The sequence below is a fragment of the Oncorhynchus keta genome, chromosome 19 (genome assembly GCF_023373465.1).
Source record: "Oncorhynchus keta strain PuntledgeMale-10-30-2019 chromosome 19, Oket_V2, whole genome shotgun sequence".
In the NCBI taxonomy this organism is placed as follows: domain Eukaryota; kingdom Metazoa; phylum Chordata; class Actinopteri; order Salmoniformes; family Salmonidae; genus Oncorhynchus; species Oncorhynchus keta.
The window spans coordinates 4,453,027-4,468,026 of NC_068439.1; the positions used below are offsets into that span (position 1 = coordinate 4,453,027).

At 46.5% G+C, this 15,000-nt stretch overlaps 1 protein-coding gene across 1 annotated transcript in view; it reads right to left on the reverse strand.

The window, feature by feature from the left end:
• Positions 1-15,000, reverse strand: part of LOC118378371 (CUB and sushi domain-containing protein 1-like) — a 926,375-nt gene that overhangs the window by 867,036 nt on the left and 44,339 nt on the right. Inside the window, 1 exon segment of the mRNA XM_052471760.1 lies at positions 3,739-3,851. Coding sequence (XP_052327720.1) covers positions 3,739-3,851 — 113 coding nt within the window.

The window sequence follows — 15,000 nt, forward strand, 5'->3', positions numbered from 1 at the left end:
CAAACACAAACACACCGTACAGAGAGATGTACCTGGAGAAGAGTCCCCTAAGCAAGCTGGTCCTGGGGCTCAGTTCACAAACACAAACACACCCTACAGAGCCCCAGGACAGCAACACAATTAGACCCAACCAAATCATGAGAAAACAAAACAGATAATTACTTGACACATTGGAAATAATTAAAACTGAGCCAACTAGAATGCTACTTGGCCCTACACAGAGAGTACACCGTGGCAGAATACCTGACCACTGTGACTGACCCAAACTTAAGGAAAGCTTTGACTATGTACAGACTCAGTGAGCATAGCCTTGCTATTGAGAAAGGCTACCCTATAGGCAGACCTGGCTCTCAAGAGAAGACAGGCTATGCGCACACTGCCCACAAAATGAGGTGGAAACTGAGCTGTACTTCCTAACCTCCTGCACAATGTATGACCATATTATAAAGACAAATATTCCCCCCAGATTACACAGACCCACAAAGAATTAGAAAAAAAACACAATATTGATAAACTCCCATATCTACTGGGTGAAATGCCACAGTGTGTCATCACAGCAGCAAGATTTGTGACCTGTTGCCACAAGAAAATGGCAACCAGCGAAGAACAAATACCATTGTAAATACACACACACACACACACACACACACACACACACACACACACACACACACACACACACACACACACACACACACACACACACACACACACACACACACACACACACACACACACACACACACACACACACACACACACACACACACACACACACACAAATGCTCACACATAGCCTAGTGAGGTAACCATCCCATCGTGCCAGCTAGCTACCGCGATCGTCCAGGCTACCATCCAGGCTAACATCCAGGCTACCATCCAGGCTATCATCCATCATCCAGGCTACCATCCAGGCTATCATCCAGGCTACCATCCAGGCTACCATCCAGGCTACCATGCTACCATCCAGGCTACCATCCAGGCTACCATCCAGGCTACCATCCAGGCTACCATCCATGCTACCATCCATCATCCAGGCTACCATCCAGGCTACCATCCAGGCTACCATCCAGGCTACCATCCATGCTACCATCCATGCTACCATCCATGCTACCATCCAGGCTATCATCCAGGCTACCATCCAGGCTACCATCCAGGCTACCATCCAGGCTACCATGCTACCATCTAGGCTACCATCCAGGCTACCATCCAGGCTATCATCCATGCTACCATCCAGGCTACCATCCAGGCTATCATCCAGGCTACCATCCAGGCTACCATCCAGGCTACCATCCAGGCTACCATCCATGCTACCATCCAGGCTACCATCCAGGCTACCATCCATGCTACCATCCAGGCTACCATCCAGGCTACCATCCATGCTACCATCCATCATCCAGGCTACCATCCAGGCTACCATCCAGGCTACCATCCAGGCTACCATCCAGGCTACCATCCAGGCCACCATCCAGGCTATCATCCAGGCTACCATCCATGCTACCATCCAGGCTACCGTCCAGGCTACCATCCATCATTCAGGCTACCATCCAGGCTACCATCCATGCTACCATCCAGGCTACCATCCATCATCCAGGCTACCATCCAGGCTACCATCCAGGCTACCATCCAGGCTACCATCCAGGCTACCATCCAGGCTACCATTCAGGCTACCATCCATGCTATCATCCAGGCTACCATCCAGGCTACCATCCAGGCTACCATCCAGGCATCATCCAGGCTACCATCCAGGCTACCATCCATGCTACCATCCAGGCTACCATCCAGGCTACCATCCATGCTACCATCCAGGCTACCATCCAGGCTACCATCCATGCTACCATCCAGGCTACATTCAGGCTACCATCCATGCTACCATCCAGGCTACCATCTATGCTACCATCCATGCTACCATCCAGGCTACCATCCATCATCCAGGCTATCATCCAGGCTACCATCCATGCTACCATCCATGCTACCATCCAGGCTACCATCCATCATCCAGGCTACCATCCATCATTCAGGCTACCATCCAGGCTACCATCCATGCTACCATCCAGGCTACCATCCATCATCCAGGCTACCATCAGGCTAGGGCTACCATCCATGCTACCATCCAGGCTACCATCCATGCTACCATCCAGGCTACCATTCATGCTACCATCCAGGCTATTCAGGCCACCATCCATGCCATCCAGGCTACCATCCAGGCTACCATCCAGGCTACCATCCATCCATCATCCAGGCTACAATCCAGGCTACCATCCATGCTACCATCCAGGCTACCATCCATGCTATCATCCAGGCTACCATCCATGCTACCATCCAGGCTACCATCCATGCTACCATCCAGGCTACCATTCAGGCTACCATCCATGCTATCATCCAGGCTACCATCTATGCTACCATCCATGCTACCATCCAGGCTACCATCCATCATCCATGCTATCATCCAGGCTACCATCCATGCTACCATCCATGCTACCATCCAGGCTACCATCCATCATCCAGGCTATCATCCAGGCTACCATCCATCATCCAGGCTATCATCCAGGCTACCATCCATGCTACCATCCAGGCTACCATCCATGCTACCATCCAGGCTACCATTCAGGCTACCATCCATGCTACCATCCAGGCTACCATCCATGCTACCATCCAGGCTACCATCCATGCTATCATCCAGGCTACCATCCATGCTACCATCCAGGCTACCATCCATGCTACCATCCAGGCTACCATTCAGGCTACCATCCATGCTATCATCCAGGCTACCATCTATGCTACCATCCATGCTACCATCCAGGCTACCATCCATCATCCATGCTATCATCCAGGCTACCATCCATGCTACCATCCATGCTACCATCCATGCTACCATCCATCATCCAGGCTATCATCCAGGCTACCATCCAGGCTACCATCCATCATCCATGCTATCATCCAGGCTACCATCCATGCTACCATCCATGCTACCATCCAGGCTACCATCCATCATCCAGGCTATCATCCAGGCTACCATCCATGCTACCATCCATGCTATCATCCAGGCTACCATCCAGGCTACCATCCAGGCTACCATCCATGCTACCATCCAGGCTACCATCCATCATCCAGGCTACCGTCCAGGCTACCATCCATGCTACCATCCATGCTATCATCCAGGCTACCATCCAGGCTACCATCCAGGCTACCATCCATGCTACCATCCAGGCTACCATCCAGGCTATCATCCAGGCTACCATCCAGGCTATCATCCAGGCTACCATCCAGGCTACCGTCCAGGCTACCATCCAGGTGATCATCCAGGCTACCATCCAGGCTACCATCCAGGCTACCATCCAGGCTATCATCCATGCTGGGGAAGTCAAACCATGCATGTAAATACAATTAGCCTAATGCACACTGATAATATACCGTGCTGTAGCGAGTATGCTAATCGAGGTGGAGAGTACAGCAGGCTACAGTATATTTTCTGTATGATGGGAAGTATTCAGAGGGGAATGAGAAGTCAAAGGATTCAGTAATGGACTACTCACAGACAGATACAGAGGGAGGAGGAGAAGGAGGAAGATTAACGGCAGAGATATATAGTGAGAACATTAAAGTCAGTGAGAGAGAGAGAGAGAGAGAGAGAGAGAGAGAGAGAGAGAGAGAGAGAGAGAGAGAGACGCACATACAGGCAGTATGTTACCGTCATAGATTTGTAAGACATTATTTATGTAATGTACAGTATCGTACCTTCATAGACGGCCTTGAAGCCTTGTCCACTGACAGCGTAGTCTGTCAGCAGCCACAGTGTGAGGCTGGGTCCTGTGCTCACTATGGGAGACGGCAGCTGGAAGCCCGTCAACCTATGGACCCAGAGAGAGAGGTATATTCAGGGAATAACAATACAGAGAACACTTACAGAGCTATCAGTCTTTCAACCAGTCCAGGGACAGTTGTCACAAAGTGTAAGAGAGAGAGAGAGAGAGAGAGAGAGAGAGAGAGAGAGAGAGAGAGAGAGAGAGAGAGAGAGAGAGAGAGAGAGAGATGTACACATTTCACTGGCCTGACCTGTGACCCCATAGGAGTCATCCTGTGTCTATCAACCTGTGAAGCCTGAGAGCCCTGGGCAATGCTAACATCAGGCACGTTCAAGGCTTTAGTGCTCTCAACTCTCCACTAGCAACAACACCACAGCACTGTCTCACACACACACACACACACCATGACCGTCACACACACACACACACACCTAATACACACACACACACACACACACACACACCATGACCGTCACACACACACACACACACACACACACACACACACACACACACACACACACACACACACACACACACACACACACACACACACACACACACACACACACACACACACACACACACACACACACACACACACACCTAATACATACACAGAAACACACACCTGATACAGGTTACTTACTCTTGGAAAGTGTCCAGTCAGTTGAATGTTGAAGACACGTTTATGGAACTAGCCATAACTGACCACAAATTGACTTGGAAAAAGCCTATTTAATTCTGCAATGCAGTGGGCGGCAGCGTAGCCTAGTGGTTAGAGCGTTGGACTGGTAACCGGAAGGTTGCGAGTTCAAACCCCCCGAGCTGGCAAGGTACAAAACTGTCGTTCTGCCCCTGAACAGGCAGTTAACCCACTGTTCCTAGACCAGTTAACCCACTGTTCCTAGACCAGTTAACCCATTGTTCCTAGACCAGTCAACCCATTGTTCCTAGACCAGTCAACCCACTGTTCCTAGACCAGTCAACCCACTGTTCCTAGACCAGTCAACCCACTGTTCCTAGACCAGTCAACCCACTGTTCCTAGACCAGTCAACCCACTGTTCCTAGACCAGTTAACCCACTGTTCCTAGACCAGTTAACCCACTGTTCCTAGACCAGTTAACCCACTGTTCCTAGACCAGTTAACCCACTGTTCCTAGACCAGTTAACCCACTGTTCCTAGACCAGTTAACCCACTGTTCCTAGACCAGTTAACCCACTGTTCCTAGACCAGTTAACCCACTGTTCCTAGACCAGTTAACCCACTGTTCCTAGACCAGTTAACCCACTGTTCCCAGACCAGTTAACCCACTGTTCCCAGACCAGTTAACCCACTGTTCCTAGACCAGTTAACCCCACTGTTCCCAGACCAGTTAACCCACTGTTCCCAGACCAGTTAAACCACTGTTCCTAGACCAGTTAACCCACTGTTCCTAGACCAGTTAACCCACTGTTCCTAGACCAGTTAACCCACTGTTCCTAGACCAGTTAACCCACTGTTCCTAGACCAGTTAACCCACTGTTCCTAGACCAGTTAACCCACTGTTCCTAGACCAGTTAACCCACTGTTCCTAGACCAGTTAACCCACTGTTCCCAGACCAGTTAACCCCACTGTTCCCAGACCAGTTAACCCACTGTTCCCAGACCAGTTAAACCACTGTTCCTAGACCAGTTAACCCACTGTTCCTAGACCAGTTAACCCACTGTTCCTAGACCAGTTAACCCACTGTTCCTAGACCAGTTAACCCACTGTTCCTAGACCAGTTAACCCACTGTTCCCAGACCAGTTAACCCACTGTTCCCAGACCAGTTAACCCCACTGTTCCCAGACCAGTTAACCCACTGTTCCCAGACCAGTTAACCCACTGTTCCTAGACCAGTTAACCCACTGTTCCTAGACCAGTTAACCCACTGTTCCTAGACCAGTTAACCCACTGTTCCCAGACCAGTTAACCCATTGTTCCCAGACCAGTTAACCCACTGTTCCCAGACCAGTTAACCCACTGTTCCTAGACCAGTTATTGTAAATAATGATGTGTTCTTAAACTGACTTGCCTCGTAAAATAAACATTTTAAAAAAGGTGGGAGAGAGAGAGAGAGGGGGGGGGTATAAACCAGGTGGTGTCACAGGACTCCAGCCACCCAAGTCATAGACTGTAAGTAAACATCTCACTGTTAGTTTCACATTTAGAAGCAATGTGACGAATACAATTCAATTTAATTCGATTCGATTTAATTTGATCACACCACACCGTGTCGTTGTATGTGTCTCACTGCTTTGCTTTATCTTGGCCAGGTCGCAGTTGCAAATGAGAACTTGTTCTCAACTAGTCGTACCTGGTTAAATAAAGGTGTTCTCAACTAGTCCTACCTGGTTAAATAAAGGTGTTCTCAACTAGTCCTACCTGGTTAAATAAAGGTGTTCTCAACTAGTCCTACCTGGTTAAATAAAGGTGTTCTCAACTAGTCCTACCTGGTTAAATAAAGGTGTTCTCAACTAGTCCTACCTGGTTAAATAAAGGTGTTCTCAACTAGTCCTACCTGGTTAAATAAAGGTGTTCTCAACTAGTCCTACCTGGTTAAATAAAGGTGTTCTCAACTAGTCCTACCTGGTTAAATAAAGGTGTTCTCAACTAGTCCTACCTGGTTAAATAAAGGTGTTCTCAACTAGTCCTACCTGGTTAAATAAAGGTGTTCTCAACTAGTCCTACCTGGTTAAATAAAGGTGTTCTCAACTAGTCCTACCTGGTTAAATAAAGGTGTTCTCAACTAGTCCTACCTGGTTAAATAAAGGTGTTCTCAACTAGTCCTACCTGGTTAAATAAAGGTGTTCTCAACTAGTCCTACCTGGTTAAATAAAGGTGTTCTCAACTAGTCCTACCTGGTTAAATAAAGGTAGTTCTCAGAACTAGTCCTAATACTGGTTAAATAAAGGTCCAGTGTTCTCAACTAGTCCTACCTGGTTAAATAAAGGTGTTCTCAACTAGTCCTAACCAGAACCAGTCCAGGTTAAATAAAGGTGTTCTCAACTAGTCCTACCTGGTTAAATAAAGGTGTTCTCAACTAGTCCAGAGTACCTGGTTAAATAAAGGTGTTCTCAACTAGTCCTACCTGGTTAAATAAAGGTGTAAATTAAACTAGTCCTACCAGGACTTAAATAAACTCTCCAGAGTAATACAGGACTAGTAAATCCAGAATAAACACACACAGAACCAGTCCAGAGTAATACAGGACTAGTCAACACAGAACCAGTCCAGAGTAATACAGGACTAGTCAACACAGAACCAGTCCAGAGTAATACAGGACTAGTCAACACAGAACCAGTCCAGAGTAATACAGGACTAGTCAACACAGAACCAGTCCAGAGTAATACAGGACTAGTCAACACAGAACCAGTCCAGAGTAATACAGGACTAGTCAACACAGAACCAGTCCAGAGTAATACAGGACTAGTCAACACAGAACCAGTCCAGAGTAATACAGGACAGAACCAGTCCAGAGTAATACAGGACTAGTCAACACAGAACCAGTCCAGAGTAATACAGGACTAGTCAACACAGAACCAGTCCAGAGTAATACAGGACTAGTCAACACAGAACCAGTCCAGAGTAATACAGGACTAGTCAACACAAGACAGAACCAGTCCAGAGTAATACAGGACTAGTCAACACAGAACCAGTCCAGAGTAATACAGGACTAGTCAACACAGAACCAGTCCAGAGTAATACAGGACTAGTCAACACAGAACCAGTCCAGAGTAATACAGGACTAGTCAACACAGAACCAGTCCAGAGTAATACAGGACTAGTCAACACAGAACCAGTCCAGAGTAATACAGGACTAGTCAACACAGAACCAGTCCAGAGTAATACAGGACTAGTCAACACAGAACCAGTCCAGAGTAATACAGGACTAGTCAACACAGAACCAGTCCAGAGTAATACAGGACTAGTCAACACAGAACCAGTCCAGAGTAATACAGGACTAGTCAACACAGAACCAGTCCAGAGTAATATACAGGATAGTCAACACAGAACCAGTCCAGAGTAATACAGGACTAGTCAACACAGAACCAGTCCAGAGTAATACAGGACTAGTCAACACAGAACCAGTCCAGAGTAATACAGGACTAGTCAACACAGAACCAGTCCAGAGTAATACAGGACTAGTCAACACAGAACCAGTCCAGAGTAATACAGGACTAGTCAACACAGAACCAGTCCAGAGTAATACAGGACTAGTCAACACAGAACCAGTCCAGAGTAATACAGGACTAGTCAACACAGAACCAGTCCAGAGTAAGGACTAGTCAGGAACCAGTCCAGAGTCAGGACTAGTCAACAGAACCAGTCCAGAGTAATACAGGACTAGTCAACACAGAACCAGTCCAGAGTAATACAGGACTAGTCAACACAGAACCAGTCCAGAGTAAGGACTAGTCAACACAGAACCAGTCCAGAGTAATACAGGACTAGTCAACAGAACCAGTCCAGAGTAATACAGGACTAGTCAACACAGAACCAGTCCAGAACCAGTCAGATACAGGACTAGTCAACACAGAACCAGTCCAGAGTAATACAGGACTAGTCAACACAGAACCAGTCCAGAGTAATACAGGACTAGTCAACACAGAACCAGTCCTAGAACCAGTCCAGAGTAATACAGGACTAGTCAACACAGAACCAGTCCAGAGTAATACAGGACTAGTCAACACAGAACCAGTCCAGAGTAATACAGGACTAGTCAACACAGAACCAGTCCAGAGTAATACAGGACTAGTCAACACAGAACCAGTCCAGAGTAATACAGGACTAGTCAACACAGAACCAGTCCAGAGTAATACAGGACTAGTCAACACAGAACCAGTCCAGAGTAATACAGGACTAGTCAGGAACCAGTCCAGAGTAATACAGGACTAGTCAACACAGAACCAGTCCAGAGTAATACAGGACTAGTCAACACAGAACCAGTCCAGAGTAATACAGGACTAGTCAACACAGAACCAGTCCAGAGTAATACAGGACTAGTCAACACAGAACCAGTCCAGAGTAATACAGGACTAGTCAACACAGAACCAGTCCAGAGTAATACAGGACTAGTCAACACAGAACCAGTCCAGAGTAATACAGGACTAGTCAACACAGAACCAGTCCAGAGTAATACAGGACTAGTCAACACAGAACCAGTCCAGAGTAATACAGGACTAGTCAACACAGAACCAGTCCAGAGTAATACAGGACTAGTCAACACAGAACCAGTCCAGAGTCCAGAGTAATACAGGACTAGTCAACACAGAACCAGTCCAGAGTAATACAGGACTAGTCAACACAGAACCAGTCCAGAGTAATACAGGACTAGTCAACACAGAACCAGTCCAGAGTAATACAGGACTAGTCAACACAGAACCAGTCCAGAGTAATACAGGACTAGTCAACACAGAACCAGTCCAGAACCAGTCCAGAGTAATACAGGACTAGTCAACACAGAACCAGTCCAGAGTAATACAGGACTAGTCAACACAGAACCAGTCCAGAGTAATACAGGACTAGTCAACACAGAACCAGTCCAGAGTAATACAGGACTAGTCAACACAGAACCAGTCCAGAGTAATACAGGACTAGTCAACACAGAACCAGTCCACAGAACCAGAGTAATACAGGACTAGTCAACACAGAACCAGTCCAGAGTAATACAGGACTAGTCAACACAGAACCAGTCCAGAGTAATACAGGACTAGTCAACACAGAACCAGTCCAGAGTAATACAGGACTAGTCAACACAGAACCAGTCCAGAGTAATACAGGACTAGTCAACACAGAACCAGTCCAGAGTAATACAGGACTAGTCAACACAGAACCAGTCCAGAGAAATACAGGACTAGTCAACACAGAACCCAGAGTCCAGAACACAGAACCAGTCCAGAGTAATACAGGACTAGTCAACACAGAACCAGTCCAGAGTAATACAGGACTAGTCAACACAGAACCAGTCCAGAGTAATACAGGACTAGTCAACACAGAACCAGTCCAGAGTAATACAGGACTAGTCAACACAGAACCAGTCCAGAGTAATACAGGACTAGTCAACACAGAACCAGTCCAGAGTAATACAGGACTAGTCCAGAGTACAGTCTAACACAGAACCAGTCCAGAGTAATACAGGACTAGTCAACACAGAACCAGTCCAGAGTAATACAGGACTAGTCAACACAGAACCAGTCCAGAGTAATACAGAACCAGTCCAGTCATACAGGACTAGTCAACACAGAACCAGTCCAGAGTAATACAGGACTAGTCAACACAGAACCAGTCCAGAGTAATACAGGACTAGTCAACACAGAACCAGTCCAGAGTAATACAGGACTAGTCAACACAGAACCAGTCCAGAGTAATACAGGACTAGTCAACACAGAACCAGTCCAGAGTAATACAGGACTCCAGTACAACACAGAACCAGTCCAGAGTAATACAGGACTAGTCAACACAGAACCAGTCCAGAGTAATACAGGACTAGTCAACACAGAACCAGTCCAGAGTAATACAGGACTAGTCAACACAGAACCAGTCCAGAGTAATACAGGACTAGTCAACACAGAACCAGTCCAGAGTAATACAGGACTAGTCAACACAGAACCAGTCCAGAGTAATACAGGACTAGTCAACACAGAACCAGTCCAGAGTAATACAGGACTAGTCAACACAGAACCAGTCCAGAGTAATACAGGACTAGTCAACACAGAACCAGTCCAGAGTAATACAGGACTAGTCAACACAGAACCAGTCCAGAGTAATACAGGACTAGTCAACACAGAACCAGTCCAGAGTAATACAGGACTAGTCAACACAGAACCAGTCCAGAGTAATACAGGACTAGTCAACACAGAACCAGTCCAGAGTAATACAGGACTAGTCAACACAGAACCAGTCCAGAAATACAGGACTAGTCAACACAGAACCAGTCCAGAGTAATACAGGACTAGTCAACACAGAACCAGTCCAGAGTAATACAGGACTAGTCAACACAGAACCAGTCCAGAGTAATACAGGACTAGTCAACACAGAACCAGTCCAGAGTAATACAGGACTAGTCAACACAGAACCAGTCCAGAGTAATACAGGACTAGTCAACACAGAACCAGTCCAGAGTAATACAGGACTAGTCAACACAGAACCAGTCCAGAGTACAGGACTAGTCAGAACCAGTCCAGAGTAATACTAGTCAACACAGAACCAGTCCAGAGTAATACAGGACTAGTCAACACAGAACCAGTCCAGAGTAATACAGGACTAGTCAACACAGAACCAGTCCAGAGTAATACAGGACTAGTCAAGAACCAGTCCAGAGTAATACAGGACTAGTCAACACAGAACCAGTCCAGAGTAATACAGGACTAGTCAACACAGAACCAGTCCAGAGTAATACAGGACTAGTCAACACAGAACCAGTCCAGAGTAATACAGGACTAGTCAACACAGAACCAGAGTCCAGTCAACACAGAACCAGTCCAGATAATACAGGACTAGTCAACACAGAACCAGTCCAGAGTAATACAGGACTAGTCAACACAGAACCAGTCCAGAGTAATACAGGACTAGTCAACACAGAACCAGTCCAGAGTAATACAGGACTAGTCAACACAGAACCAGTCCAGAGTAATACAGGACTAGTCAACACAGAACCAGTCCAGAGTAATACAGGACTAGTCAACACAGAACCAGTCCAGAGTAATACAGGACTAGTCAACACAGAACCAGTCCAGAGTAATACAGGACTAGTCAACACAGAACCAGTCCAGAGTAATACAGGACTAGTCAACACAGAACCAGTCCAGAGTAATACAGGACTAGTCAACACAGAACCAGTCAACAGAACTAGTAATACAGGACTAGTCAACACAGAACCAGTCCAGAGTAATACAGGACTAGTCAACACAGAACCAGTCCAGAGTAATACAGGACTAGTCAACACAGAACCAGTCCAGAGTAATACAGGACTAGTCAACACAGAACCAGTCCAGAGTAATACAGGACTAGAACCAGTCAGACAGGACAGAACAGAACCAGTCCAGAGTAATACAGGACTAGTCAACACAGAACCAGTCCAGAGTAATACAGGACTAGTCAACACAGAACCAGTCCAGAGTAATACAGGACTAGTCAACACAGAACCAGTCCAGAGTAATACAGGACTAGTCAACACAGAACCAGTCCAGACTAGTCAATACAGAACCAGACTAGTCAACACAGAACCAGTCCAGAGTAATACAGGACTAGTCAACACAGAACCAGAACCAGTCCAGAGTAATCAGGACTAGAGAACCAGTCCAATACAGGACTAGTCAACACAGAACCAGTCCAGAGTAATACAGGACTAGTCAACACAGAACCAGTCCAGAGTAATACAGGACTAGTCAACACAGAACCAGTCCAGAGTAATACAGGACTAGTCAACACAGAACCAGTCCAGAGTAATACAGGACTAGTCAACACAGAACCAGTCCAGAGTAATACAGGACTAGTCAACACAGAACCAGTCCAGAGTAATACCAGAACCAGTCCAGATAATACAGGACTAGTCAACACAGAACCAGTCCAGAGTAATACAGGACTAGTCAACACAGAACCAGTCCAGAGTAATACAGGACTAGTCAACACAGAACCAGTCCAGAGTAATACAGGACTAGTCAACACAGAACCAGTCCAGAGTAATACAGGACTAGTCAACACAGAACCAGTCCAGAGTAATACAGGACTAGTCAACACAGAACCAGTCCAGAGTAATACAGGACTAGTCAACACAGAACCAGTCCAGAGTAATACAGGACTAGTCAACACAGAACCAGTCCAGAGTAATACAGGACTAGTCAACACAGAACCAGTCCAGAGTAATACAGGACTAGTCAACACAGAACCAGTCCAGAGTAATACAGGACTAGTCAACACAGAACCAGTCCAGAGTAATACAGGACTAGTCAACACAGAACCAGTCCAGAGTAATACAGGACTAGTCAACACAGAACCAGTCCAGAGTAATACAGGACTAGTCAACACAGAACCAGTCCAGAGTAATACAGGACTAGTCAACACAGAACCAGTCCAGAGTAATACAGGTCAACACAGAACCAGTCCAGAGTCAGTCAACACAGAACCAGTCCAGAGTAATACAGGACTAGTCAACACAGAACCAGTCCAGAGTAATACAGGACTAGTCAACACAGAACCAGTCCAGAGTAATACAGGACTAGTCAACACAGAACCAGTCCAGAGTAATACAGGACTAGTCAACACAGAACCAGAACCAGTCCAGAGAACCAGTCCAGAGGACTAGTCAACACAGAACCAGTCCAGAGTAATACAGGACTAGTCAACACAGAACCAGTCCAGAGTAATACAGGACTAGTCAACACAGAACCAGTCCAGAGTAATACAGGACTAGTCAACACAGAACCAGTCCAGAGTAATACAGGACTAGTCAACACAGAACCAGTCCAGAGTAATACAGGACTAGTCAACACAGAACCAGTCCAGAGTAATACAGGACTAGTCAACACAGAACCAGTCCAGAGTAATACAGGACTAGTCAACACAGAACCAGTCCAGAGTAATACAGGACTAGTCAACACAGAACCAGTCCAGAGTAATACAGGACTAGTCAACACAGAACCAGTCCAGAGTAATACAGGACTAGTCAACACAGAACCAGTCCAGAGTAATACAGGACTAGTCAACACAGAACCAGTCCAGAGTAATACAGGACTAGTCAACACAGAACCAGTCCAGAGTAATACAGGACTAGTCAACACAGAACCAGTCCAGAGTAATACAGGACTAGTCAACACAGAACCAGTCCAGAGTAATACAGGACTAGTCAACACAGAACCAGTCCAGAGTAATACAGGACTAGTCAACACAGAACCAGTCCAGAGTAATACAGGACTAGTCAACACAGAACCAGTCCAGAGTAATACAGGACTAGTCAACACAGAACCAGTCCAGAGTAATACAGGACTAGTCAACACAGAACCAGTCCAGAGTAATACAGGACTAGTCAACACAGAACCAGTCCAGAGTACAGAACCAGTCAGAGTAATACAGGACTAGTCAACACAGAACCAGTCCAGAGTAATACAGGACTAGTCAACACAGAACCAGTCCAGAGTAATACAGGACTAGTCAACACAGAACCAGTCCAGAGTAATACAGGACTAGTCAACACAGAACCAGTCCAGAGTAATACAGGACTAGTCAACACAGAACCAGTCCAGAGTAATACAGGACTAGTCAACACAGAACCAGTCCAGAGTAATACAGGACTAGTCAACACAGAACCAGTCCAGAGTAATACAGGACTAGTCAACACAGAACCAGTCCAGAGTAATACAGGACTAGTCAACACAGAACCAGTCCAGAGTAATACAGGACTAGTCAACACAGAACCAGTCCAGAGTAATACAGGACTAGTCAACACAGAACCAGTCCAGAGTAATACAGGACTAGTCAACACAGAACCAGTCCAGAGTAATACAGGACTAGTCAACACAGAACCAGTCCAGAGTAATACAGGACTAGTCAACACAACACAGAACCAGTCCAGAGTAATACAGGACTAGTCAACACAACACAGAACCAGTCCAGAGTAATACAGGACTAGTCAACACAGAACCAGTCCAGAGTAATACAGGACTAGTCAACACAGAACCAGTCCAGAGTAATACAGGACTAGTCAACACAACACAGAACCAGTCCAGAGTAATACAGGACTAGTCAACACAACACAGAACCAGTCCAGAGTAATACAGGACTAGCCTGCTCACCAGTCTATAACAGGACTAGCCTGCACACCAGTCTATAACAGGACTAGCCTGGGTACCAGTCTATAACAGGACTAGTCTGGGTACCAGTCTATAACAGGACTAGCCTGGGTACCAGTCTATAACAGGACTAGCCTGGGAACCAGTCAATAACAGGACTAGCCTGCACACCAGTCTATAACAGGACTAGCCTGCGCACCAGTCTATAACAGGACTAGCCTGCACACCAGTCTATAACAGGACTAGCCTGGGTACCAGTCTATAACAGGACTAGCCTGGGCACCAGTCTATAACAGGACTAGCCTGGGAACTAGTCTATAACAGGACTAGCCTGCGCACCAGTCTATAACAGGACTAGCCTGGACACCAGTCTATAACA